Source organism: Gymnoscopelus microlampas (genome assembly GCF_963454915.1).
Source record: "Gymnoscopelus microlampas genome assembly, chromosome: 12".
Lineage (NCBI taxonomy): Eukaryota > Metazoa > Chordata > Actinopteri > Myctophiformes > Myctophidae > Gymnoscopelus > Gymnoscopelus microlampas.
The window spans coordinates 12,840,233-12,867,265 of record NC_139949.1 but is presented as its reverse complement, the minus strand read 5'-3'; the positions used below and the strand labels follow the sequence as shown (position 1 = coordinate 12,867,265).

Below are 27,033 nucleotides of genomic sequence, written 5' to 3'. Positions count from 1 at the left end.
TTAAAATAAGTGTTAAACAGCTCTATATTTGGATAATACTCATTGATAGACTAACAGGAGTCTCCCCATCTCTCCTGCTCTTTAGTAAACAGAAAATGCATTTTCAGGTCAGGATACCTATTTTATCCAATCAGGAGACTGAGGAGAGAGAACTTGCACAGAATACAGATTAAACAAGTGAGAATGGAAGCGATGGCACTAAGAAATTAGCAAACCCACCTTATGTTTATGTCTAAAACATTTTTTTGGACAAATATGAGACAAACAATGAAAATGAACACACGATTACTATTACATTTCCTCTCCAAGTCAGAGACATTCTCATATTTAGAGATCATCTTTATTGCAGGGAATATCCACAATAGAACGTTCATCACGATTTACAATATACCTTTGTTTTCTCTCCAGTTAATGTACACATCATCAAATGTTTCCTTGCCTTTAAACAGTATAACACATGCACAACATGGGTTGTTTCATCAAACACTGTTTAGAATAGGATTTTACAGTCAATTATTCACATGGTCCAACTTTTGGTCAGTTTTATTAACCCTATCAGAGGAATGATTGATAACAACATACAACTCCAGTACACAGCACAGAAACACAATGAGCACACAAACTATCTTAACTTAAATCAAATGGCCCAATAGAAGGCTCTCTGCTTCCCTTTGGTAACATAAAGTGGAATAATAAAGTGGGTAAAATGCATAACCTTTTTTCATTTTATGAATTTAAACTGGTAGATGTACCATGTTGACATGTAACAGTTCTTCACACCACTGGGTAGCTACTTGGCCACCCATAAAATAAACCTCATAAACATAACCTCTACACACGTTAAATAAAATACCAGTGTAACATATTTCACTCCCTGTTTAAAATGTTCTTCTTTTGACTTATTTGATTGGTCAGCTGTAAGTGCCTTATGTGACCATGTACTCCTGTCGTTTGTTAAGTCGGACCTGGCACAGGGAGACTGCCCCGACTGCTACGTAGACCGCTGCAGCGATGAAGCAGTTGATTCCCACCTGGTTGTACAGGCCGTATATGTTACTTGGTGGGTTCTTGCTGTGGGTTGCAAAGAAATACCACGTTAAGCTGATCAGCAGCAGCGAACATGAAGTAATAACAATATAATTAAAATGTATATTTTATCCCATTTATATGTTGTAGCTCGACATGCTACTATTTTCTCTAGCGCTCAAGAAGCAATAGAACTGTAAATAAACATGTAAAATTGAGACAAAGATATAACAGCAGCTATGTTTAAAGCATTATGTGTTGGATAGCACCTAGCAGCAGTATGGTCAAATGGATCGAGAGTCCTCACGTAAATAAAAACATCAAAGATTCAGCTAAAAAATAGATTTGTGTTTCTGAACTTCTGTCAAGGTGTCCCATGAGCAAGACAATGAGATGGATAACATATCATAAAGGTATTACATTTAAGAAGAGCATGACAATATCAATTATGCCCTAACCTTATGAGACTAATTGATTGACAGTGATTTAGTCAGTAGTAACAAAACAAAAGCTAATCTAATCTACCCCCAAGGCTTTGGTTTGGCCGTGGGTTGGGTTGAATTTCCATGAATGTTGTCATAACACATCCATTGAAACGCAACTCTTTTGGACACATCCACCAAGTCAGTTGTGGCTACCATTTAATTGTCTGTATTTTGCATATCCCCCTTTAAACCCAAGACGGTTAAAAGAAAATTGCATTTCTTTTTGTGAAATGTAGTTGATATGGTGGTCCAAAGCGACAATCTCTGTACTGCTAGAAACTTCCGTTGCAATGTAAGAGATGTGTACAGTGCCATAGAGAGGCTCTGGTCACTTACTCGTTACGAATGTCCTCCTCAGTGTAGGGTACATCCTCAATCAGCACGGCTGACTTGGCGCTAAAGAAAATGCCTAGCATGACCTGTAATATCAGAAACACAAACAATGCATTACATTTCAATCAGAACCGGTATTTAGTTCACAAAGTAAATTTGACCAAATAATTTAACCTGGGTATGTTGCCTAATAGATCACAATAAATATACAAGTGGTACAAGGAAGTGCGGGATAAATTAGAAAAAAGTATACACTGAGTATAAATATACAGCTTGAATTGAGTTGAAAATATATCCGTGATTCTAAATCTGGGGTGGTGTTGAAGTGATGTGTCAGTGCACCCCAGATGTTAGATGTTTTATTGTCACACAAAAGATAAGAAATTAATACACATTAAAAAAACATATCAATCATATACTCTGCTGGGTTAGCAGCAGTTAGCACTCCCCCAGTTCCATAGTTGCAATACACAAAGGAATAATAACACTTGTTATGTGCCATTCAAACCAATTGTAATTAATTGTTTTACAGATTATACACTTCTGTGACAAGATAGTTAAGGTTCCAATGGCACTGGACTGTCAAAATCCCTCAAAGAGGGTTCTCATTAATACATACTGACAGACCAATGTGATTTGTTGTCAGAAGGCCCAGATATCCAGGGAACTCCCCTGGTAGTGTAAGTTAATAAGAGGGTATACTGATATTGTGATGCTTTGTATTCAACAAGTCAAAAACCTTATTTTGGCTACAAAAGGAACGTTTATTTTGAACGCCTACACCAATATAATAAGCCAGTAGGCCTAGGTAATAGTACCATATCAATAAATAAATAGTTTAGCATGTACAGATCTACACGACATGGCACAGAGTGAGTCACATTTAAAATTCAAGTAGCCTAAATCTGATCAAATTCAGATATCAAGCTGTGTTAACCACATCGCAATGCACCTGCACACCATCCATCTGCCACGTTATGCCAGATACCACAGCTATTGCATAATCCATAGCGCATAGGTTCGTTTACATAGCAAGCTGTGATTTCTGGCAATATTCAACTGACAATGAAAGAAACATCAGATGCTGTGTGTGTGGTAAACTGTAAGAGGCCTAGCTGGGACCTGTCTATTTGTTGGAAGTATCCCATTGGAATTACATGGAGGGTGCCGTGCGGTGCACCTGTCTCTGTATTGCATAATATGTCATCTTTCCTTATAAGCTACGTTTCACTCATTTCAACAAGTTGACATGCATAATATAAGTGACTTGCGGAAAATAGAAGCGTTAAAGTCTGTTCCATTGACTAATCTGACCTCCCCCCACATCAATGCAAACTGTGATGCTGCGGCCATGATGGCACTATTATATCTCCTTACCAGCATGATCACCCCCCATATGCTGATCACTATTCCACACGCGGCCATCTTCGGACCGCAGAATAATAGCGACGGCATTTCTCTCAATTTGACCTTTTTTCTCAATCAGTTACGGAAAAATACGATCCACTAAAACGAGAAGAAGCGTCGCTTCATGGATAACAGGAGGCGTCCGATTCCGTGTCGACTGACTCAACCCCCCATCAGCTGATATGTGATCGTCACAACGCTCGGCAATTTCCGGTGAGATTCGGCGATGGTCGGCTGCGGCTGTAGGCGAGCAGTGTTGCCATGTCCGCTTATTATAAGCGGAATTGGGCTTGTGTTTCTGCAAAGTCGCTATATAAATCGTAAATATTGGTAGTAGTTAGTTTAGCAGTGGAGTGGAACCAGTGGTTCTCAAACATTTTCATGTCAAGGACCCCCAGATTAATGTGTATTTTTTCCGTGGACCCCCCATCTGAAGTGAAAATGTTGTGCCAGGAAGTACCCCCCCCCCCCCCCCCCCATACCAAAATGTTTTTAAAAATGCTTTCTCCCCCCAAGATTTTCTTTTCGAATATATTTTTTGAAAATAGCAGATCTACAAGCACGTAGATCGGCTATTTTCCAAATAGGCGTAGGCCAGGGCAGGCATTAGTCGCTTCGTTTGGGCTTGTTTTCATAGACCTGGTTGCTTATTTCTCTCGCAAAATCTGGCAACGTCGGTAGCGAGCGAGACTGGACCGGAGTCAATTCACTTTTCAGATTGCAGATCCGGTTTAGAGCGGATACGGAAACGTTTATGTATGAGTGAATGCATGCTAGCGTGGAGAAATACCGGATACAGTAGGCGGGCTTTAGACAGGATGTGTGCACTGCGCAGCAAAGAGCCTGCCCTGCTAACGGTCGCGAGCTTAAACTCGAACAACCAATCAAAACAGCGCTTAGTGAAACATCCTTCTCAGACTGACCAATGGCAGCGAAGCACCGTATTCGCGCAACATTCTCTTTATCCCCCTTTGCCTTTTGGAACTGAACCATTGTTGATAGATTATTATTATTATTATTATATTCCACCAAATATGCGTTGTTTGCAAACTAGTTGAACCCGCTAGTGTGATTTAGGTGATATTTTTGTTACATTTGTCGCTGTGACTGACGCATAGGCTCGTAAGTTTTAATCTATGGAAGCCCGCTAACGTTAGCTAGGGAAGCTAACAGCTAGCTGTGTGTGTGTGTGTGTGTGCAGTGCATTGTTTTGGTTGAGTGTCTACAAGCTGATTAGAGGTTCAAAACAACTTCATCATGACCTCAGCATCTGCTAAGGTAAACTGTCTGCTGGGAGATCTGAGATGCATGCTCGAATCTCTGTGTTTATTATATGCATAAAAGTTGATCAACTGTTGATATTGATGATAACGAAGCGATTGAATTGATTCACTCATCGCTAACGGGGCATTCTTATTTTATTTGTCACCATTGATGGAAACAAGTACTCAAATGTTTTGCTTAGGTAAAAGTGGAAATACTCTGTTACAAGTAAAAGTCCGGATTAAGCAAGAAGTACAAAAGTATTGGTTATAAACATGTACTTAAAATACCAAAAGTACAAAGTACTCATTATGCAGAATGTCACATTTCACAAGTTTTCAAAAGTATACAAATCTTTTGAAAATAGCAGAGCTTGTATCGGCTCTTTTTAAATGGCCGAAATGTATATAGGGCTGAAGTGAACTGATGAATGTATGTTTTGTAATAATCAAAATCTACAAAGTAACTAGTAACTATAGTTTTCAAATAATTGTAGTGGGGTAAAAGTATAATAGTGGAATAGAAGTGAAAGTACTGAAAATTGGAAATACTCCAGTAACGTAAAAACACCTCAAAATTGTACTTAAGTACAGCACAGCACTTTGATGTACTTACTGTAGTTACTTTACACCACTGTTTGTCACTCCCCTCTTGATTTCACACATTTGTCCTGTGTTGTTGTGATGATCACCTTCATGGATGGATGGATGGTGGTGGACAGGTGGGAGAGATCTTCTCTGCTGCGGGAGCTGCTTTCACCAAGCTGGGAGAGCTCACCATGCAACTGCACCCTGTGTCTGATTCCAGCCCAGCAGGGTAAGACATTGATTGATTGAATACTTCTAAAGCATAAAATAATGGTTAAAGTGGTTAACAGTTTGCTATTTGTACAGAGGTACGGTTTACAATGATTGTTAAAAGGATAAAACTAAAAAGCCCCAGGAAGGGCTTATATCCATTGTGGTCCTGTGTCTTCAATTCATGAAGACATTTAAATACATAACAATAATATACATTACAATAATAAACAAGACATACTCATCAACACTAGTAGCAGTGAACTTAATTAATTAAACCAATGAATGAAATACTAACAACAACAACACAAACAAACAAACAATATACTTCTAATAACATTTCTGTATTCAACCAACAGCAGAGTCAGTGATCTGTTAATTAAAGGTGCTGTAAGTGATATTTTTGGTTAAAACAAAATGTTTTTTGTTAAAATGTTAAAGCTCTAATTCTGATGGTAATCATAGTTCTTTGCTCAGTAAACAGGGGTCTCTCCAAATTTTTAATGAACATAACATACATTTTCAGGTGGGTTACCTAGTTCAGTCAGTAAATTTTTCCGCATTATAATACATGACATACTGTGTTGCAGCCACATCAGGTCAGCTGTTGCCTTGCTCATCTGTTAAATAAATTATATATTTTTTCACGTGAAGACAGAGTGCCTCAGTATTTTTTCCCTATAGTCTGCCTCACCACAAGCAACATTTTGGGTTCCTTCGCTTCTATTCCTATACCTGTTCCACTGAAGAGCACCTGTTTTGAGCCACTGTTAATGAACCCAGGCAGCGCTTCCTTTTGTTTTGTTTAGCAGCCACGTCACTCTATTTGGACGAGTAGGTGTTTTTGCATGAATCAGGTGTACCCATTACAGTAGCCATGTAAATAGGCCAGCTATTTAACACTTATTTTAACATCATTATCACTTACACCACCTTTTTACATTTACCACTGTTAAATGGGTCTAACAAACTATATGTGACACAAAAGTAGAACGTCAGATGCTTTGCTCGAGGAAATGCTAAGACCCTGATATCTATTTCCTTTCACATCTTGTGTAGTCTCCAGAGGCTGTGTGTGTGTGTGTGTGTGTGTGTGTGTGTGTGTGTGTGTGTGTGTGTGTGTGTGTGTGTGTGTGTGTGTGTGTGTGTGTGTGTGTGTGTGTGTGTGTGTGTGTGTGTGTGTGTGTGTGTGTTTAGGCCTGTCACAATTGTTACATAATCGTCGAATCGCAATTATTTTTGCCTTATCGTCATATTAAAAAAAGAAATCTAATCTAAGAAAGCAGATCTACAAGCTTACAATGTTGTAAGCTTGTAGATCAACTATTTCTGCTATTTTTACATGTATAAAATTATGAAATATGTCAACAATTTCTTTGCATATTGAAGTTATTTGTCATATCTGCCCTGTGCAATGTTTTATTACGAAGCCTTTTATTACAGAAATGATTTTCATTCATATGTTCCAATGTTCAACGACAAACACACAATGAAATCGTTAAGCGGAATTATGTGAGTGACAATTAATCGTCAACTTAAAGTTGTAATCAGCCCTATAGGTGTGTGCGTATGTGGATCTACTGTAAGTGCTGGGGGAAAGTGATAAGAGTTGAGCTAACAATGGCTGTAAACTGTAACTCTGCACCCTTTAATTCCAGAGCCAAGTGGACAGAGACAGAGATTGAAATGCTCCGTTTAGCAGTTCGGCGATTCGGTGATGATTTGAACAACATCAGCACAGTGATTAAAGAGCGCACTGTGTAAGTCTGCATGGATTCAAATGCTGTTTTTTTTGTGTGTCAGTGTGTAAATTAAAAGTGATATTTTTTTGGTTCAAAGAAAGGTGTTTTCTTGAAGGAGTAGTTCACCCAAAAAATGACTTATTTTCTATCAATTGCACACCCCATGAAGCCTTCAATTCATGGATTATTTTTTGTTTTTGTCGCATTCCTTAAGCAATAATTAGATTCCCGTCTTCTACCGGCTAATGTATCCGGTAGGAGACACAAAGTAGATTATTTGTGTCTCCTACCGGATACACACCCGGTCATCAAATTGTTGGCTTAGGAATACGACAAAAATAAATCCATGAATTCAAGGCTTCATGGGGTGTGCAATTGATAGAAAATAAGTCATTTTTTGGGTGAACTCCTTTAAGTGAACAGATGATACATTTTTCAGGTGGGACACCAATTTCATCCAAACAGGAGCAAGAATCCACTTATCAGCTTAAATGTTGTGATAGTGTTCCAGCTCCAATTTTGTTTGCTCATTTTTATTTTCCATCACTTCCAATTTCACTTCCTGTATGATTTCTCTCTCCTGATTATATGAAATGAATTGGTATACCGATTTGGTATACTAAAAGGGATGAAGAGACATGGAGACAGATCCCTGTTACTGAACAAATATTCTATATTAAATCACTTACAGCACATTTTAACCCATTAAGATCTGGGACGCATCGGTGTCACTTTAGATTTTTCTTTGGCTATTCAAAAATAGCCAAACAAGCTCATAGCGCGGCACCAAGTGCCGCGCTATGAGCTTGTAGATCTGCTATTTTTGAAAAATCTTGAAAAAATATTTTCCAGATTGTTTTCAAAAAACTGTTAGAAAACATTTTTAAGAATCGCCTCAGGCCTTAATGGGTTAAGGTCTGGGCCGGAGACGCCCAGCGGTCCTCGAGGGGGTTTCAGGTGGACCCTAGCAAAATGATTGATAGTCAAGAAGCAAATAGACCCAGACTGGTCTGTAACTCTGAGAGTGTACAAATGTTCAAACTCGTACACTCAGTCAAATTAACACAAGAGGATTTTATAGTGTAGATTGGTGTCCCACAGATTGTATCAAATGGGGCGCCTGTGGCATAGTACACGGGGGGTCCTTTGAAATGAAAGCGGTTGAGAATCACTGTTCTGAATCTACTCTTATGAATGGAATTCACCGCAGAGCCCAGATAAAGAGCACGGTGAAGAGGAAACTGTACGAGGACAGCAGGGTGCCCATCTCATCGGAATCCCCCAAAAAGACCGTCAAGAAGACGACCGTCACCATGGCGCCTGCCCCGGTCCCCGCCGCCCCCGCCATGATCGCACCATCGCAGGTCGTCGTGGCAACGGGCATGCAGAGCAGCCCCTCCTTAGCCCCACCCATCAAAAAGCAGAAGACTGCAGGAGGTAACTTGAAGATAAAAAATATATGCAGTGTGTGTTTATCAAAATGCTGTTAAGGTAGTGCATTTAAGCCTATTAATAAGTATATATATTTTTTATCATTGTACAGTGGCTTTCCCTTGCTTTTACTCCTTTTACACATACTGTATACAGCATTGGGGGTGAAATGCTACAAAATGTTTTTTTCATGTTAATTCAAATGTACTGCACTACCTAACGGTGAGCAATGTTTTGTCCCTCTGCAGATGTGACTCTGAGTGCTCTCAATGACTCTGATGTCAACAGCGACCTGGTGGACATTGAAGGTCTGGGTGATGGCTCCTCCAACAAGAAGCTCAACTTTGACCAAGGTGAGAGTACAGAAGAACCTCATAAGTTGGTTGTTTTCTTCTGAAAATTTGAACTTTGAACTTGAATTGGTTTTATATACAGTGTATGGTGTAGGTTAATGACTGTAATCATCACGGCATGTCAACTGCAGAGACATTTCGAAAGTAAAAACTAGCATAGAGATACAGTATGTGAAAATTCCCAAGTTTTCAAACGTTTCTCTTGACCTGACATGAGGCAACAACCTTGAAAGTTTACATTATTCGGTGTACGCTGAAACGTCTCTACCAAAATGGAAACGGCAACATCTTTTAAACGTTTGGCATGTTATTTCCATGTATTTCACAGAAAGCTTAAACCTGGACTCCAGCCTTATAATGAACTCCAGTGACCTTCCCCTCTTGTCCCGCTGACGTTTTACCTGTGACAACGGAAGCCCCGTGCAACGTTTCCGGAGCGAGACTTTTTGTGAACCCATCGCTCCCAGACAAACAAGACTGCTGAAAATTGGTCACAGAACCCTGGAGCTGTGGTTCCGTGTTCTGTACGTTGCTCATTGGGGACAGATTTCTAACTAGGACGTGCTTTCTTCCTCCTCCTCCACATTTTTATTTTCATGTTTTCAATACAGACTGTTTTTATTTACATAATCAGTATACAGGCTTCCGGTGCAGGTTTGGAAATGCACAGACAAGTCACACAAAAGTTCGGAGTAGTAGTGTGGTCATTCTTCTCCCACACATTGGCTTCAAATTTTAGGACCGTAAATCTGGCACGCTCGGTCGGTCGATGACTACTCTTGAGTTTCTTGCAGCTACCGAAAAAAAATAATGTCAATGCAGAGTGTATGGTGAGCTGAAGATGTGGTTGTGGGGTTGTCGGTGATATTCTGCTGACAGTGTGCAAGTTTGACCAATGACAGCCATATCTAACATCAAACAAATATCATGTCCCTCTTTATTTGGAGATCCATATAGACTGAATGTACGCATGCACGGTTGAAAATAAAATGCAATATCATGTACTTGTGATGGGTTATTCGTTAGGCCCATGTTTTTTAGCAAACTGTGTACTCCACAGTTCACTCCACAGAAGGAAATGAGTTTCTAGGAAAAGTGTTCTATTTTAAAACGGAAAACATAGGAACATGAATGGGAAAAGTTGTAGGATTGCTTGTGTGCTCCCTCCCGCATTTTTTGTTTTGTTACATAGTCCTAATTTCTTTCATATTACTTTGATAGAATCCAGTCAATTTGAATAGAATCTGTTGTGTCAGTGAATAACATTATATCTGATCCATTTTATGCTGTTTAGTAAAAAAAAAGAAAGAAAAAAATAACCTAAACTGAAACCCTCTTGCTGTGTCTCATTGTGGTTGGGGAAATGTTTACCCTCAGGTTGGGGATTCAATTCTGCCGGACATGACCTTTTTCTACAAAATGATTTACTGACGGACGGTTACAATATTAGTTGTAAGCAACTGCTAACAAAATGTTACAATATTGTACAGTACAACCACAACACAATTGTGGTTGTACTGTAGAAATAAGCCATAAACAGTACATGTTGTAAATATTGGTGAAATAAATGATATCTCTGTTGCATCCTCACTAGTCAATTGCAAAATGCTAAATACATCAACAATGCAATAGAGAAACTTAATTATTTAAAATAAAGATTCTACTTCATTGAGGAAAAATGCAGAGGCACGCAGTATATAGTACAATGCAGTATCTACCTAAACAATTAAAATCCAAAAATCTTTAGCAATGAGGTAGGTATTATAGCTGTGCTTTTTAAAAATGTGCCATACACACAAATAGGCCTACTTGCAATCTTAACAGCTAATGAAATAAAAAAAATAGGTTTCTTTGGGAAATGTATGATCTGCTCCAGATCAGAAGAGAATACACACTTTCTAATGATACATTTATTTTATTACATGATTGTTTTCATATACAATATGAGATCAATTCATATGGTGTACATGGCTTTGTTTTCACTAAAAACGTAACACATTTTGCGTCAATTTCACAGCCATGAGATACTCTGGAGGGAATGAATGAATATAGTATTTTATTTTTTTATTCTTTTACAGATCCATAAAAATACATCATCTTTATCTTATGTATTTGTCAAGAAAAGAAAAACTATTTACATTTTGAAAATACTTGTCTGAATGTTTCTTATACACAGTAACGTTCTCAGTGTGAATTTGACTGAGATCGTACAAATGGACTCAGTTAAAGTAACACAGGATTTTACAGCTCAACGTTGATACTTAGTTGCACGAAGGTGTGGCACACCGAAAATAGGAAAATAGACGATCTATAAGCTCACAAAGCGTTGCGCTGCAATGTGTTGTGAGCTTGTAGATCGGCTATTTTCCGTGCACGGCACCGGTGACCAACCAAGTATATATCAGGCTTTAGATGTGCTTTTAGTTCCCTTTCTTGCCCGCCTCCTTCCACTCTCAAATGATGTTCTCTCTCTCCTCTTTGCACCCTTTTGTTTTGTCTGAAGAGTAAGATGAAAGCAGCCATCTTTAACCACTTTCAACCTGGTGTCCCTATTTTGGACGTTGTTTTTCTCCAGAAATAGCCAGTATTGTAGATCTGCTATTTTCGCTGTGCGCCGCCCTTGTGCGTCAAGGTATAAAATAGGGCTTAAGTGGTTAAAGTGATATTTTCACCCCAGTTGAAAATGTCATTTCCCAGTGTGCACACTCCACAAGCATTCTGGGACCGTCAACCTCCAATCATGCATACTGAAGTTTTGGAGGGCACGCATGTCAAGTATAGCCTACATCTTCAATGCAGCTATAGCCCATAAAGTACAGATACTATATGATGTCTAATGATTCATAATCCAGCCATGAATCATCATGCCAAAAGATAACAAATATGAAAAGCAAAACATTGATTGTACTGATTTCTGAGAGGTGGGGCGGAAGCCTACACCTCACACTTCTTGCTCGAGTGCCCAATATTGATTGACAAAAGCGCAAAATCATTACTAAAAGATACAGTATTGAAGGTTAACCATATGCCCATATACTGCTATAGAGGTATGCACACACAAAAATGAAGACATTCTACCACAGACAAATGTCACTTTAACACTGACTGACACAGTTTACGGAAAGTATCTCACATTCAGATCGATACAATATTAATCGATGTTAATATTGTTTTTTTGTACTTTTTAACAACGGTATAGGAACGGCAATAACAGCAATACAAACCGACAGTGAAGAGTAAATCAGCATGAATAAAAGGAAGATAAGAGCCCCTTAAAAGACACTTAAGATCACAGTGTCAAATTGAGGACAGGGTCATACACAGTCAAATCCTCGGTAACTCAGCATACAAATATGCAACCACATTACATATGGTACATATGGTATACATAGGTCCAAATTAACCCCAAAATAGACCCTTACAGGTCCATTTGGTTACATTTGTGTGCTCTCAGAATTCAATTAAAACTTGGCATTTTAACTATGAAGTTTGGTCTGGTCACTGGTGGCAAGCCAAGGGGTTTGTCTCTTAAATCCCAACTCCCACTGAGCACAGCTTTTCTATTCTAATGTCAACGTTTTGTAAAAACTGTTTTCAGAGAAGCTTCTATTTAGATACGGTATACTATGCAGGTGTAACTGCAGCTCACTTGGCCACGACAAGCGAATTTACATTCAACACTTTGACACAGAAACATAAACCCTTGTGACCACAAATTGAATAGGCTACAAACTGTCATAATTCCTCCACCACATGAAAAGGATGCTGAAGAGAAAGGGTGGGGGAGCTGTGGATAAGGTTTCCCAAGAAAGTTATCAAGTAAATGTCCTATTTTGTCCTCTGTTTCAGTGGCCAATATTTGAGCAGATATTCTTTTCATTAAACCCAGATTTGAAAGACGTGGCTAGTTTTGCCAGAGCATGTTTCCCAGAAGGCCTCTTTAGCACTGGAAACCACCATTGCCAGCGGTTTCCAATGCGACGAGAAGATCTAAGCACAGAGTTGCTTCTGGGAAACCCTGAAGTGACACTATGCAACAGGGCACTTGAAACACTGCTACGCTAATAAGGCATGAACATCATGTCAGGAAAATGCCATCAACACAACCAGGAAGTGAAAGAAAAAGGAAAAAAAGTTGCATTCTAAAATGGGATATCCGTCATTCCAACAAGAAAACAAAAGGCCTCGGGAGAACGCAAGAATGGAAGAGAACGGAAATTAATAAAAAAAAAGAAATAATTGCAAGACTCACATTTCGACCTCACTCAATGCATTGAAGCACACTGGAAAAATGACTAGCTATCACTAATGAAAATCTTAAAATGAATGATGGAACATTTTGTCAATTGGAAAACCCAGTAAAAGTATTACGATTGTAAAATATGTGTTCATTTATTTATTTATAAAATGGCCCCAAAAATAATTCTTTGACGCAGTGATCCATGCCAAGATCAGTGTATGTGTCATGCCATTTTATGGCAACTCAAAAGGTTAGTTTGGGCTTGTAAGAACTGAGCGGTTCCAGTCAAACCCATAGTAATTTTCACTGCATTTCAGGTTGAATGCATGAAAAACAGTTTATCACTGCTCTTTGAAAGAAGCAAAAGCTAAACAAAAATAAAGCAGAGCATTTAATGGCGTGCTTCCATCATAAAATACACTTAAATATGTCTTAGAGCTACACTACATCCTATTTCTGTACACCTTTGAAAAGAAGTCGCATAGCATTTGGCAATCTGTTGTTTCACTGTAAAATCCTTAGTGAAGAAATGGAGCCAAATGGCCCATTACGAGTTCATTTGGTTCCATTTGAATACTCGGGAGTCACATGAAAACCTGTGATTTTACTGTGTACCTCACAACCATCTATTCTATGGGGTTCTTCGGAGTTCCTGAGAGAAGTCAAAGTCTGTCCATTATTGCGGTTAGACAATGACGATAAAATTATAACATTTCTTTTGACACTGCAGAACAGCGGGACAAATACTCTTCGTCCCCGTTTGTGAAGAATAACCAATGCTGATGATTTTGAAATCTAGAGCAGTGGATCTCAAACCTTGTCATGTCAAGGACCCCCAAATAAATATGTATTCGGCCGGACCCCCCATTTGAAAAATATTGGTGTTGTTAAAATGTTTTGACGCATTGTGAGCTTGTAAGGTTAAAGTCGATAAAGCGATTTTGAAGCTATATTAACTCATTTTGCTGGGGACCCCATGGGGACCCCCTTCAAGGACCTCTGGGGGTCGCCGGACGCCACTTTGAGAACCACTGATCTAGAGGTCGGGACACGCCCTGGTGGCTCAATTAATATTAATTATGATGTCGTGTATAATTTCCACCTCAGGACCAGAGGTATATTTCATCACCTTTCACCACCACAGGTTATGAAACCAACCTCTTTCTGACAGATTTATAGTTTGCAACCATCAATTAAACAGACATGTCCTTAAATGTGCTTTTTGACCAACATCAGAGATCAGTAGTCGGAACAGAACGTGAGCCAAACTCCCCAATAATATTTTTTAACCCGAAGTTTGTTTGTTTTTTTCCTCTGCTAAGAAGTACAAGGAAAGTCAGATGGTGGTTGTAGGGGGGGAGCAAATAAACAGCATCCATTGCATCTAGATATGCTTCCATTCATGTAACAAACAGAAAGAAAGTCATTTACACTGGTCTAGTAATTTCTGTGCAAAATTGTGAAAATTGATTGTTAAATCCACAAATAGCATGGATTGGAAAAAATGTTTTGTCCATTGCCAACATTAAAACAGCACTGGTATAACACAGACAATCATGAGGTTGTTTTTTTTTTTTCCTTTTCTTTTCTGTATAAGACACTTGGCTAAAACACCTTACATAGACATATTATGTACAGTACATATTTCACAAGTGAAAGGTCAGGAGGAAAGGATGTGGAATTCTTTTAACACATGTGCGTGTCAACATAAGGAAAACACACCTTTTACTGTATGTCACTTTCATCACATGTTCGATGTGATTTAGAGTCAAATCAATCAATAGTTTCTGATAAAAGAAATTGTGCTTAAAAGTAACACATGGGCGTGCAGGAAATATCACATCCTTAAAGCCTGATTTATACTTGTGCGCTGGAGTCGCGTGCTGAAAATAGCAGATCTACAAGCTCAACAAGCTTGTAGATCTGCTATATTTGGCACGTGGCGACGACGCACAACTAAGTATAAACGAAGCATAAGAGTGTCGGAATGACAGCCCTATCCGTTTCCCCATAGATTTACATCTAAAAATATATGGCCGCATATTTACTGTATGTACATGACATGTATCTCCCAGCGGGGCTAATATACTTTAGGGTCCAGAGCAGAACATAAATGGTTCACAACTGTTTTACCCTCTCGGACCAGAAGTTGGCATTCACCTCGGCAAATAAGTAAACGCTGTTTTAACGATTCTTTGACCCGTTCTTTGACCCTGTCATAACAACCCAATGAGTGAGGAAAAACTGCAATACGCCATGGGTAAAATACTACTGAGGCACAAAGATGTGTGGGCAGAAAGGCAGTATTCGCTCTGAGCATAATACTATGTATATCCACATAATATGACAGAGGCCAAATATTCATAAGGGTGACCCAGTAATTACAGAGATCACCCTGACAACTGAACGCTCGATTTACAACGAGAATGTAGTTCAACGTCTGCCCCCTGGTCTCTGGCGGCGCCTCTGGTGAAATGTGTGCCGTATGCGTCACAGATTAGCAAACTCTCATGGCCCCTACGCACCAAGAAAAGCAAAACAATTAATCAGCTTTTATTTTCAATGTGGCCTCTAAGCAAATCAGCTTTTTTTAAGCTAAAATATCAAAGCTAGCTTTTTTTTATGTTCATCTTGTTTTGGTGTGTATGAGGCATTACACTATATGGTGATTAAAGTGCTCCAAAATCTATGGGGAAGTGTTAGGGTTCTCACATCACTGCCGCCCCATGTAAAAAGGGGGGAATTTTCACTCGGTGTAAGAATTCCATATGTGTTGATCACACAAACAGTTCACCCCATATTTGTTAATATTATCAACTCCCTCTCAAAATCCAGATGCCAGGGGAAAGAACTGTGACTCCTCAGTGACTATAATGGCATTTATCTTCTCTGGTTCACACTGACAATGCTACCACAGAACGAAACTCTTCTACACGTCTGACAAAGGTTCTTTGGAGCCATTGCCTCTGCAGATGCTCCCCAAGTATACACCTTGATGACCTCACACGTTATGTCTCAGTTCTTTGGAATCTGTCTCAGGGAGTGTTATTAATATTCACAAATACTGGATGGACTGCCCAAGATAAAAACAAATGAACATATATCAATTCTTAGAACTATAATAAAGCCAATGTCCTACCCTAGTACCCATGAAGAGTAAGAAAACAATGCTCTACCCTGAGGATAATTATCCTCACTGAAAAGTGTAAAAAGTTCCAAAATTTACATTCATAAGAAAACACATCCAAAAGAAAGAAGAAAGAAAGTGACACTTTAGTCCATCTGCTGGAAAATGGTTATAGAAGAATGATACAATGTTCAAATAAAGCGCTTGAAAGTATTCTGACAAAAGAGCTGAAAAGTGTCTAATGGTATGTAGGGCATGGCCAATTACTGCAAACTATGACCACTAAAGGAAGGCAACTAAGCAAAAAAATTAAATAAAATGTGCACCATAACATTGCACTTGCACTGCATTATAAAATGCAGCCCAATAAGATCTGGCGAGTTTTCTTTTTCCTCAGACAAACCACTTCTTTTTTGGGGGGCTTAAAACACCCTTTAAAGAACAGGAATGAAAGAGCACAGTCATCAGCATAGAGCTTTGCCTGAGGATTCGATATCTGTCGTCAAAAACCCCTTGGCTTAAAACTGAGGGTAAAGTAACTTTATGGTAAAGCTTCCGTTCTGAATATTCACATATAGATACACTATAAACATATAGACACAGAGCCATTAAGGCCCTTAGACCACAGCTTCTTGTATAGTTTTTAGACCGGGCCCCAATTTAGACTTGTGGTCTCTGAACCTGCTCCCCAGGCTCTTTAACACATTCACTGCAGGAACGCATCTGTGTCATTTTAAGATTTATTTAGCTATTCAAAAATAGCAGATCTACAAGCTCATAGCGCGGCACTCTGTGCCACGCTATGAGCTTGTAGATCTGCTATTTTTGGAATAGCCAAAGAAATCTTAAAATGACACAGATGCGTTCCCGGTCTTAATGGGTTAAACTATTTCTGTGCTCGTCATGTTGGGACCTGACAAAACAAGACAAGACACGTGACCCGTTTTGGACTCCAGTTCCTTAATTAACGAAACCAGGGAGACGTAGGCACGACACTTCACGTCCATGAAGCCTATTTATATTTCTGGCGAGCGGCGCAGCTGTACAAATGATAAATTAGCCATAAAGGCTCGCAAAAGTAACTTCTAGAACACCTGGATAAACCACATTCGGACTGTGTCGTTTTAAACATCTCTGAAGGTGGAAGAGCAGCAACAATGTATACAGAGACACTTCTAAAGTAACTCTTAAGGCTAATTTAAACTTCGAGGGAAGTATTGTTGGGGTCATGCTATGCTATGCTATCTATAAATTAGCCTAGTTCCTGGCAATGAACTTAAGTTGGGGTGTGCTGAATTTTGCAATTGAATTCTTGGGTTCATGTCTGGGTTTGGTTTTAAAATATCATCATAAAGTAAAATACGATTTATACTTTCAGACAAAAAGCTACACCCTCTCTCCTCCTTTTGTCTCAAAAAAGCTACTCCCCTCAGACTCTGTTTTGGTTCAGCCATTTCTTTTATCTGGTTTGGATTGGACCGTGACATATTCCCAAACCAGCCGTCAAGCCAGTTGTTTTTGGGAGGGCTCGTTTTAGTTTATCATCGTCCTGCGTATGTGCAAGGGTAATAACAGATGCATGACCCTTTTAAATCACTTGAAAACAAGCGAGCCACTATGGGAGCGAGTGCCCACACTGCGCAGACAGTGACCTTGTTCAACAATGACGGGTTACTATCCCGAGTTGGCAAGCCAAGGTGGGAGGAATAGGTTATCCCGTAAACCAAAACGAGCGCTCCCTCCGCGCGTCTCAGCCAAACACAGATTGGAGGCGGGGTTTAGAGCACGGCTGGCTGGGGAATAGCTCAAGTGATGCTCTATCCCAGGTTAACCCATTCAATCCGGGAACGCATCTACAAATGTCTTCTAAAATCCTAACAGTTTTCTGAAAACCGTATGATTTACTGTAAGATTTGAGTCACAAATGTTGGCTTTAGAAATACATATATATATATATATTCCAAAGATTTGCACAAATTTTCATGAAAAAATAGCAGATCTACAAGCTCATAGCGCGGCACTCGGTCGCTATGAGCTTGTATATCTGCTATTTTTGAATAGCCAAAGTGTAAAATAATGGCTATAGTTAAAATCTAAAATGACACAGATGCGTTCCCCGGATTGAATGGGTTAATATGTACCAGCTTGATATAATGGTGTGCAGATGTTACTCCAACATGTTTCTGTAAGTGCTCTATGCCTGTCTATCATAGTCTTAATGATTCATAATCACCCTGCCCATTCCTCTAAATTTCTAAAAGAGCTGACACATCAACATCGAAGCTTTTGTGACAACAAACTAATAGCTATCTAAACTGTTGTCCTTTCTGACAACAAATATCATTTCAGCTTGAAAGCAAAGTTTTGGCCCTGTGAGAAATAAATGTTTAAACCATTCAATCCGGGAACACATCTGTCATTTTTAGATTTCTTTGGCTATTAAAAAATAGCAGATATACAAGCGCATAGCACGGCGCGCTTGTAGATCTGCTATTTTTGAAAAATCGTAAAAAGCTGTGCAAATCTTTGAGTATATATATTTTTTTAAAGCGAACATTTATATACAAATCTTTGCTTCTGGGCGTTCCTGGAACAAAATATTTGACAAATATTATATAATAGTTTGCTTTCAAAAATATATATTCAAAGATTTGCACACATTTTCACGAGCGGCACTCGCTATGAGCTATGAGCTTGTATATCTGCTATTTTTGAATAGCCAAAGAAAATGACAGACAAGCGTTCCCGGATTCAATGGGTTAAGTCCCAGCTGGAACATTGATGGTTTTAAGAATGTTCCAGCATGCAAAGCGACAAGACTCTTCTAGAGAAATGGCTGTGGACTGTGTCAAGACAATCTGACCCTCACGGTATCAAGGGAGCACTTCGCCTCCATGCTGTTATTCATCCTAACAACTCAAGGTGCCACTTCGTAGTAACATACTGTAATATACTGTACGACTACATCTAATTAAAACATTCCAAACGCAGATAATCAGAATCAGATCCGACTTGGAATTCCAAAAGAGATTTTGCTGGTTGGTTCGAATTGGGGACCTACTCTCTCTCTGAGATATTTGTATGGGACATTGAAGCTCCATTCACCTAATAAACAGGCAAAAGATATTTCTGTCAGATCGGCTTGCAAAGTGCAGTCCAACATGAAGTTTTACTCGAAGAGAGTAATGCCCGAATTATACCTCGTCATCGAAAATAGCAGATCTGCAAGCTCACAATGCATTGCGCCTGCGACACACCGTGTGCTTGTAGTTCGGCTATTTTCGTGCACAACTCCGTCGCACGACAAAGTATACATTGGGCTGAGGAGGAAATCCAGATGACTAAATAGTGTCCTTGTTGTTCCATTCCAACTGGCCAGTGCCAGCCTTTTAAAGGCCACAATGCATGGAATATATACACGCTGTAGCTTTTAGGCAGCAGACAATGTAACATTGAAAATTGAATATGATCCATGGTAATCCCTTCAGCTGGTTTTTCTTTTCCGTGAAATGCGAGGTGTTACGCACGGGGCCAAAGACACGGACATACACCGCGTGTATTACCTAGGGTAGAGGCAGATCCTGACTGACCTGACCCGTGTAAGGTTCAGGGCACGGCGCAGAAGCCTGCCTGATTTATTTACACCCATACAGACAACAGGACACTGGGCAAGATCCCTAGAGATGAATACCCCTGTTAGGCATGTAGGGCAGAGAGTGGACTCCCAGTTGACTGGAACTTAGGCCTACCGTAGGCTGACACTCTCTGTTCAGACCACCAGCAACCACTTAGTATCCAATGGCCAACTTCATCTCTCACACAATATACGCGTGACATATATAGCTGATACAGGTTCTGCTCCAGGCAGAACTTCTCTGTGCCGACAAAGGGGGCAAATAAGGCAACTGTGGCAAACGTCAGGTTGACGATTCTCCGGTAGTAGAAAAATAAGGGGACTTCCGACTTCTTGCAGCGTTTTTTCTTGAATTGCTGGGCTGTGCTGTGACACATGGTGACAGGCTGACGTCTCCGGGTGTGTTGTGTGTGTGTGTGTGGGCGGTCATGACGTCATTTTAGTGACCAGGGTGGTGGGTGAAGGATGGAGGCGGGGATAAAGACAGAGGGCTGCCCTGCGGACTCGAACACAGCGGAACGGCTCCTCCTTGAGCGGCAACGGCGACGGCCTGTGACACACTGATGGCGGGGCGGAGAGACAGACAGGGAATAACGTCAGTTTTACTGTCATCAAATAGTTGTCCAACAGTACAATGAGCCTGAGTTATACTCTGCTGCGTCCCGTTGCCGCACGCCAGAAAATACGCATTTCACAGTGAGCTTGTAGATCCGCTATTTTCTGTGCGCAACACGTGCAGCTAAGTACAAATCAGGCTTTAGTCTTATTTTCGTACTATACCAGGGTAAACAATGCACACATTTAAATGCTTAGGGTTTAGTTATGCTAGATATTCCTTCCTGTATTTCTGTATTTTCCATTATAGCGCTATCAATATCATGTTACACTTAAGACAGGCACCCTCTGTAGACAGTTTTAAAGCACAGCTCAAGACTCATTTATTCACTCTCGCTTTTAGTTGATTCCGTTTCTTCTAAATCTCTGCGCTGTTGTTTCTGTCTTTTATCGTTGCCTGACCCACTGCCTTTTATCTTTAGCTTTTATCTCTTGCCACTGTACTTTGCCACTGCTCTATTGTTTTACTTGTTTTGCTTGACCCGCTGCCTCTTATTTGTAGCCATTACTTCTTGCCATTGTTCTTTTTGCCTTGCTCTATTCTTGCCATTGCTCTAATGTTTTTTGTTTTTACCCTGTGTTTTTTCATTTTTTCTTTCTTTTTCTGTAAAGCACTTTGAGCTGCATTTATGTCATGAAAGGTGCTATATAAATAAAGTTTATTATTATTATTATTGTTACTGACTCTTGTTAGCGGCCAAACATTACCTCCATGTTAAATAGGAGGGAGAGAAAGGGAGAAACAGAGAGGCAGTGAAAGAATATATATATTTCTGAGCTCTGATTTGTTTTCACATACTGAATTACTGATGTGTGTGTGTGTGTGTGTGTGTGTGTGTGTGTGTGTGTGTGTGTGTGTGTGTGTGTGTGTGTGTGTGTGTGTGTGTGTGTGTGTGTGTGTGTGTGTGTGTGTGTGTGTGCGTGTGCGTGTGTGTCTGTGCGCGTCTTGCCACTGTTTAAAGCAGGCAGCACACCTGACTGTGTAGCTGGTGGAGTGGGCGGGATCTGTTACCCCGGCGACGAACAGCTTTTTGGGTGGCCCGTCAGACTCCACCCCTCCTGAAGGGACACAGGAGATGAACAGAACTCCCATTAAACAACCAGCAAAGGAGGACTTGATTAGAGTGACCATCTTATAACAGGACACACACAAACACACGCAAACACATTACCTTTCCTCTTCAGTGGAGTTAATGCCGGCCATCTGACGGTGGAGCTCAACACTGGCCTGATGAAAAACAAAGGAATTCAGTCACTGTAGATTTATTTAAAAATGATACAAATGTATCAAATCTCATTCCATGACAAAAACAACCCATTTATGTTGCACATTTCATAGAATAGACTGACTGATGTACTACAATGTGGTTTCAATCAAAGTAAAAACAAACAACATTGGTTAACCTGCATAAATAAACAAGCTCGTAATTTGTGATAAGCCTAAGTCATTTTGTATTTAAAAAAACTGGTCAAACAGAGTGGCTTATACTGTGTGAGTAATTGCAGCTAAAACTAATTCAAGGAGAATTTCACTTTAAAACAAAATAACACCCACAATATAAATACCAATGAGGATAGGGTAGATTAATGTGGTATACCTGAACCTCCTCGTTGGGCTGGGAGATGAATTAGGCGTAACACCGCTGTCCTGTGAATGGAAGCCCTGGGCAGAACCATAGCGTTATAGTATGTATTAGAACTAGAGGAAGCATGACTCCCCAACCCACCTTTCTCTTTTAACCAGTGTAGGATGCGGTCCCAGATATAAGACATTGTATTAAATGGGGGGTCTGTGGCCCTAATACATATCAAACTGGGGGTCCTTAGAATGAAAAAGGTTGAGAATTACTGTTCTGAGTGACTCTGGGTGAGACGTGTGTCTAAAGAGAAATAATGGTCACTTACCCCGGAAAAGTGGTCGTGCCACTGGCTGACAGGAGGCAAAGGGATCAGACTGGAAGCACTGCAGAGAGGGAAACAAGAGGGAGGAACAAGAGGGAGAAAGAGGATACATATGAGAGACAGAGAAGGTGAAAAACAAGACAAGGTTAAGAAAGAGAGATAACTAATTCAGTGGTACTGAGGTGAGCTGTGTGTGTGTGTGTGTGTGTGTGCCAGACAAGTACCTATGTCTCTGTAGACTCCCCCTGAGTGTCATCTCCATATTCTCCTCCTGAAATATACACACACACACACACACACACAGGTTTACAGATCTATTGATGCATGTGATAAGATGAAGCATTCTCCAAAAGGTGTGTTTAAAAACAAATAAAAAATAAATAAAGCTACACTATGTAACTTTCAGTGAATAAAATGTCCTTTTGACCAATCTGTAAGGTAGAGTATGTTGATACAATGTAACTAACACCTCTGCAGTGATTGTAGTTGGTCTAACTGCTATTGTATTTAGAAATGTAGATCCTGTGGTGTGGTAGGACCACTACTGGTTGACATGCCTAAAAAGGTCAAAATGTAATACCTCCCCTGACCAAGGAGGCAGGCTCCATTGGCTCATTGGTCAAAAATGTATATAGACGGTATAATAAAGTGTGTTTTCAATAGACAGAATGTGCAATCAAAGGTTCAATCACGTTCAAGGATTTCCTGCTCTACAACAAACCTTGCACATATTGTACAGCTGGCTCTCAAATAGAACACATAGTATACAGAGTATAAGGCCTTGTTCAGACTGCAGGCAAATCTGACTTGTTTCTCAAAGCTGATCTTTAGGACTGACTGTCGACACTATTATTTGCATGCTGATCAGATCGCAATTTTGTATTAAGACATCGTTGACTTATCTGCATTGGTTGCTTAGGTATCAAGGGAACAACATAGGCATGAGTAATGCTGAACTTATCCTCTGTTGTATGACAACGCATCACAGTGCGACGTGTTGTGAGCTTGTAGATGGGCTACTTACAGCAAGCAACACTGCAGTATAAATAAGGCCTTGGTGTCCATGTGTCCGTGCAGAGTGAGACACTACTTTAAACATCAGATTTCAATTGCATTTCAAACCACCGTGATTTGGGCTGTCAGTCTTAACGTAGCCTTAATAACACACTTAGTACATAGTAAGTACATAGTAAATAGCCCCCATTTTCCTTACCTGCCTCTTGTGGTCTGACCTCTCACTGGTCAATGAGAAAGGAGACAGGGGGAGTGCCTACAACAACAAGACAGAGTATGATTGAGAGGCCAACATTCACTCTCAAAGACAAACCATGCACACAACCAAATTTGCTTGTACATTTCATGTGGAAATCTTGCTAATTGTTAGTTGGATTAACTAGATTTCCATATACATTTCCAAATGTTTATAGAAAACAACTGACAATGTCATTAAATAAAAGTCCAGCACACACCAGAATACTTAGGGGCAGTCTGATGTTTAGAATGATGGGTCACTTCACTGGAGGATTTTTTAAGTTCTCTGAAATAAAGACATGACCCTCCCAGTGACATATGCAGTGTATCTTTTTCTTGACCTTCCCCAAGTGATTGAAGAAAAATACATTTAAAAATATTGCCCCTCCCACACCAAATGATAATGATAAACGGTTTGACTCCAGTCTCAGTTTGTACTTTAATTAATAATTAAGAGACCTTTTTCAGCAGAGAGAGAGGCTGCAGTGATTGGCCTTTTGAATAGCACGTCAAAATGATGGGTAGGCAAAATCTACAGCAAAATCTTGCTTTCAATCCAGCCTTTCTTCTGTTCTTATTCCATCAGCTTCAGTAAAAAGCAAGACCACCTGTAAATACTAGTCGGACTTCAAAATAAGACTTGGGGTGATGATATGATTTGACTTGTTAACACAGGTTTAATTTTGAAGTCCACCAACTGGAAGTCCACAACGTCTCTCTCTCTTAATAGCGGTCAACCAACAGCTTTTACACACATTAGCAAAATGTGTTTTTTTTAAAGGGACATGTATATTTTTGGGTATACTGTACATTTATACTGTATATCCTCCCATTTTCCTCCAGTGGGCCCCATAAACATCTTCAATTCATGTCTTCGATTAATGAATAAATGGTGTCTATAAGTATCCTAGTGTGCACTGGAGTACTGTTTTCTGTTTATTCTGGTTTACCCTGCACTGACTGGCACCCAGAAGAGTAGCACTGCTGCTCACAGAAATGCTCTACTTTAGTGAAAATGGCAAAACGTTATATTATTAGAAACATTGTTACGGGCTAAACTGGGCAGTGACAGACCACACACACACACATACACATCCTCACAAATGCAGACACACTCCTATACGCTCTCATACTCTCACCCTTGAAGGGCAGCTGGGGTTGACAGAGACACTGCTGCGTCGGTACCGCGATGATGTCATCGGACTGAACACCGTCATGCCATCACTGGAAAGGCCGACACGCAGGTCAAGGGTGACGAGAGAGTAAAAAGACAGTGAGAGTGAGAGAGAGTGAGACAATGACAGCCTGTTTGATGTGTCAGTGATGTATTTCTTTCTCTACTGTTTTAATGAGAATTCTTGTCCTTTGCTACTTAATTAGGTTAAACTCTAGAGACAAAGCTGTTTTGTTAAAAGCATGTTTACATTAAATCAAACAGACAAGAGGTGTGTGCAGGTGTGTGTGTGTACTTTCAGCTTCTACCAGTAGTTCTCAAATGTTTTCATGTCAAGGAAATTGATATATATTTGGCCACGGACCCCCCCATCTGAAAAGGTTTTGTGCCAGGGACCCCGAGAAGAGAAGATTTATGTTTTTAAAAAAAATCAAAATTATGGAACATTTTCCAAACATTTTTGTCATTTTTCAAAAAATCTTATACAGATGTACAAGCTCTCGAAGTGACGCGCTGTGAGCTTGTAGATCTGTAATTTTGAATGGCCAACATAGAAATGGATAAAGTTGTTAAAATGATTGTGAAGCTATATTAGGACCCCTGGGGATCCCCGGACCCCATTTTGAGAACCACTGGTCTACAGTGCACGCATCAATCGCACACACACTTCCAACTTTCTTGTCACATCACAGGTTTACAGGTGTAAAAACACACACACACACACACACACACACACACACACACACACACACACACACACACGTCACGTATTAGGCTGCAGACCACCATCTGAAAAGATATTGCGTCAGGGACTCCCAGAGAAGACTGTAATTTCCCCCCCAAAATTATTCAAAGTTTTTCACAGTTTTTTCACAATTTAAAAAAAATGCTCATACTCTCTGAGTATGACTTACATTACAAGATCTCTGAGCTTCTAGATTGGCTATTTTTGAATAGCCAAAGCATAAAATAGGGTGCTCAAACTGATTTTTATACCATATTAATTTGATTGATTGAATATTTTACTAGTAGTTTGCAAAAAAAAAGCACAGGAAAGTACAGTTCAATACAAGGTCTGCTAAGAGGATTTTAAACCCAAGAGGTGATCAACAATGTCAATGTGTGTGTGTGTGTGTGTGTGTGTGTGTGTGTGTGTGTGTGTGTGTGTGTGTGTGTGTGTGTGTGTGTGTGTGTGTGTGTGTGTGTGTGTGTAACCTGACACTGGTGATCATGGGGGCGCTGTTCGATCTACGCAGAGCCCCGCCTCCGGACGCCGAGGGAGGTGCGCCTGCGCACTGGTCCACTTCCATCCGTTCCATTCCGACGGTTCCCCGGCCCGTCGCCCTGGCAGCGTCTCCTGCCGCCGTGCGGCCACTCGAAGGCGGCGCGGGGCTTCTACTCGAGCCCGCTGGAAGCCTGACCCGCAGGCCTCAGAATGCAACAAGCCAGAGCCGCCAAGTCAGCGGGGGGAATTATTAAGTCCCGGGGGTTGCCTTTGGCTCTATCGCATTTTCCTTTAAAAGGAAAATGTCCAGCGACTAGATGCAGCTCAGTCCTTTCATTTGGGGGGATTCGTACCAATATGCTTGATGTGTTGCTGTCTCCAAACGCACAATCTTGCGGATCCGAAAAAGCTTAACAAAAACCCATACGAATTCCACTGATAACTTTTTGCTAAAGCATATAAATGTCGCCCAGGTTGTCGTCGCTAACACGACGCAACTTTTAATTCGAGCACCAAAAAAAAAAGTGACGTGACTTTTTTTTTTAGGATTAGCTGTTCAGCTAACGTTTAGAAGGAGAACATCGCATAGCAGCCTTTCTTCCCAAACCTACCGGGGCAGTTTAGACGTTTCTCGGGTAAAGTTGTCCATTCCCGGCCCTCAGCGATAATGGCCAAAAATGTTCAAACGCTGAGAAGCATGGTCGAAATTAAAACTATTTGAAAGATTTTACAACATAGTCCCTCACCAAATAGAGGTAGTTCATCAACTGTGAGAATAGCGCCACTCGCTGGCCATATGAAATACTGCGGCACAGATGACAAATTGCAACATGAGAAGAGACTGGTCTGCCAGTAGTGTGTGTGTGTGTGTGTGTGTGTGTGTGTGTGTGTGTGTGTGTGTGTGTGTGTGTGTGTGTGTGTGTGTGTGTGTGGCCCACTATAGAATATTACAATGTGCATCAAGCTCACCAGCAGTGATGGAAAAAGTACTAAAATGTTTTACTTAAGTAAAAGTATCAATACAGGAA

The 27,033-nt window shown here is 40.2% G+C and overlaps 3 protein-coding genes across 3 annotated transcripts; 1 reads left to right on the top strand and 2 right to left on the bottom strand.

The window, feature by feature from the left end:
* Positions 1 to 285: 285 nt before the first annotated feature.
* Positions 286 to 3,424, bottom strand: rnasekb (ribonuclease, RNase K b). The gene is made up of 3 exons (XM_084073704.1): positions 3,222 to 3,424; positions 1,848 to 1,930; positions 286 to 1,071 (listed from the first exon to the last, which is right to left on the bottom strand). Exons 1-3 carry the CDS (start codon positions 3,297 to 3,299, stop codon positions 927 to 929), a joined length of 306 nt encoding a protein of 101 aa, XP_083929830.1. The 5' UTR covers positions 3,300 to 3,424; the 3' UTR covers positions 286 to 926.
* Positions 3,425 to 4,193: 769 nt separating this feature from the next.
* bacc1 (BPTF associated chromatin complex component 1) lies at positions 4,194 to 9,903 on the top strand. Its single transcript, XM_084075207.1, has 6 exons — positions 4,194 to 4,529; positions 5,236 to 5,330; positions 6,970 to 7,071; positions 8,264 to 8,490; positions 8,733 to 8,837; positions 9,166 to 9,903. The coding sequence occupies exons 1-6, from the start codon at positions 4,509 to 4,511 to the stop codon at positions 9,228 to 9,230; spliced, it is 615 nt and encodes a 204-aa protein (XP_083931333.1). The 5' UTR covers positions 4,194 to 4,508; the 3' UTR covers positions 9,231 to 9,903.
* A 7,131-nt stretch (positions 9,904 to 17,034) lies between these two features.
* On the bottom strand, positions 17,035 to 26,774 carry LOC311056620 (P2R1A-PPP2R2A-interacting phosphatase regulator 1). Its single transcript, XM_084073386.1, has 9 exons — positions 25,996 to 26,774; positions 24,746 to 24,830; positions 23,569 to 23,625; positions 22,580 to 22,626; positions 22,359 to 22,416; positions 22,052 to 22,116; positions 21,626 to 21,681; positions 21,428 to 21,512; positions 17,035 to 20,398 (listed from the first exon to the last, which is right to left on the bottom strand). The coding sequence occupies exons 1-9, from the start codon at positions 26,097 to 26,099 to the stop codon at positions 20,278 to 20,280; spliced, it is 678 nt and encodes a 225-aa protein (XP_083929512.1). The 5' UTR covers positions 26,100 to 26,774; the 3' UTR covers positions 17,035 to 20,277.
* Between the last annotated feature and the right edge of the window lie 259 nt (positions 26,775 to 27,033).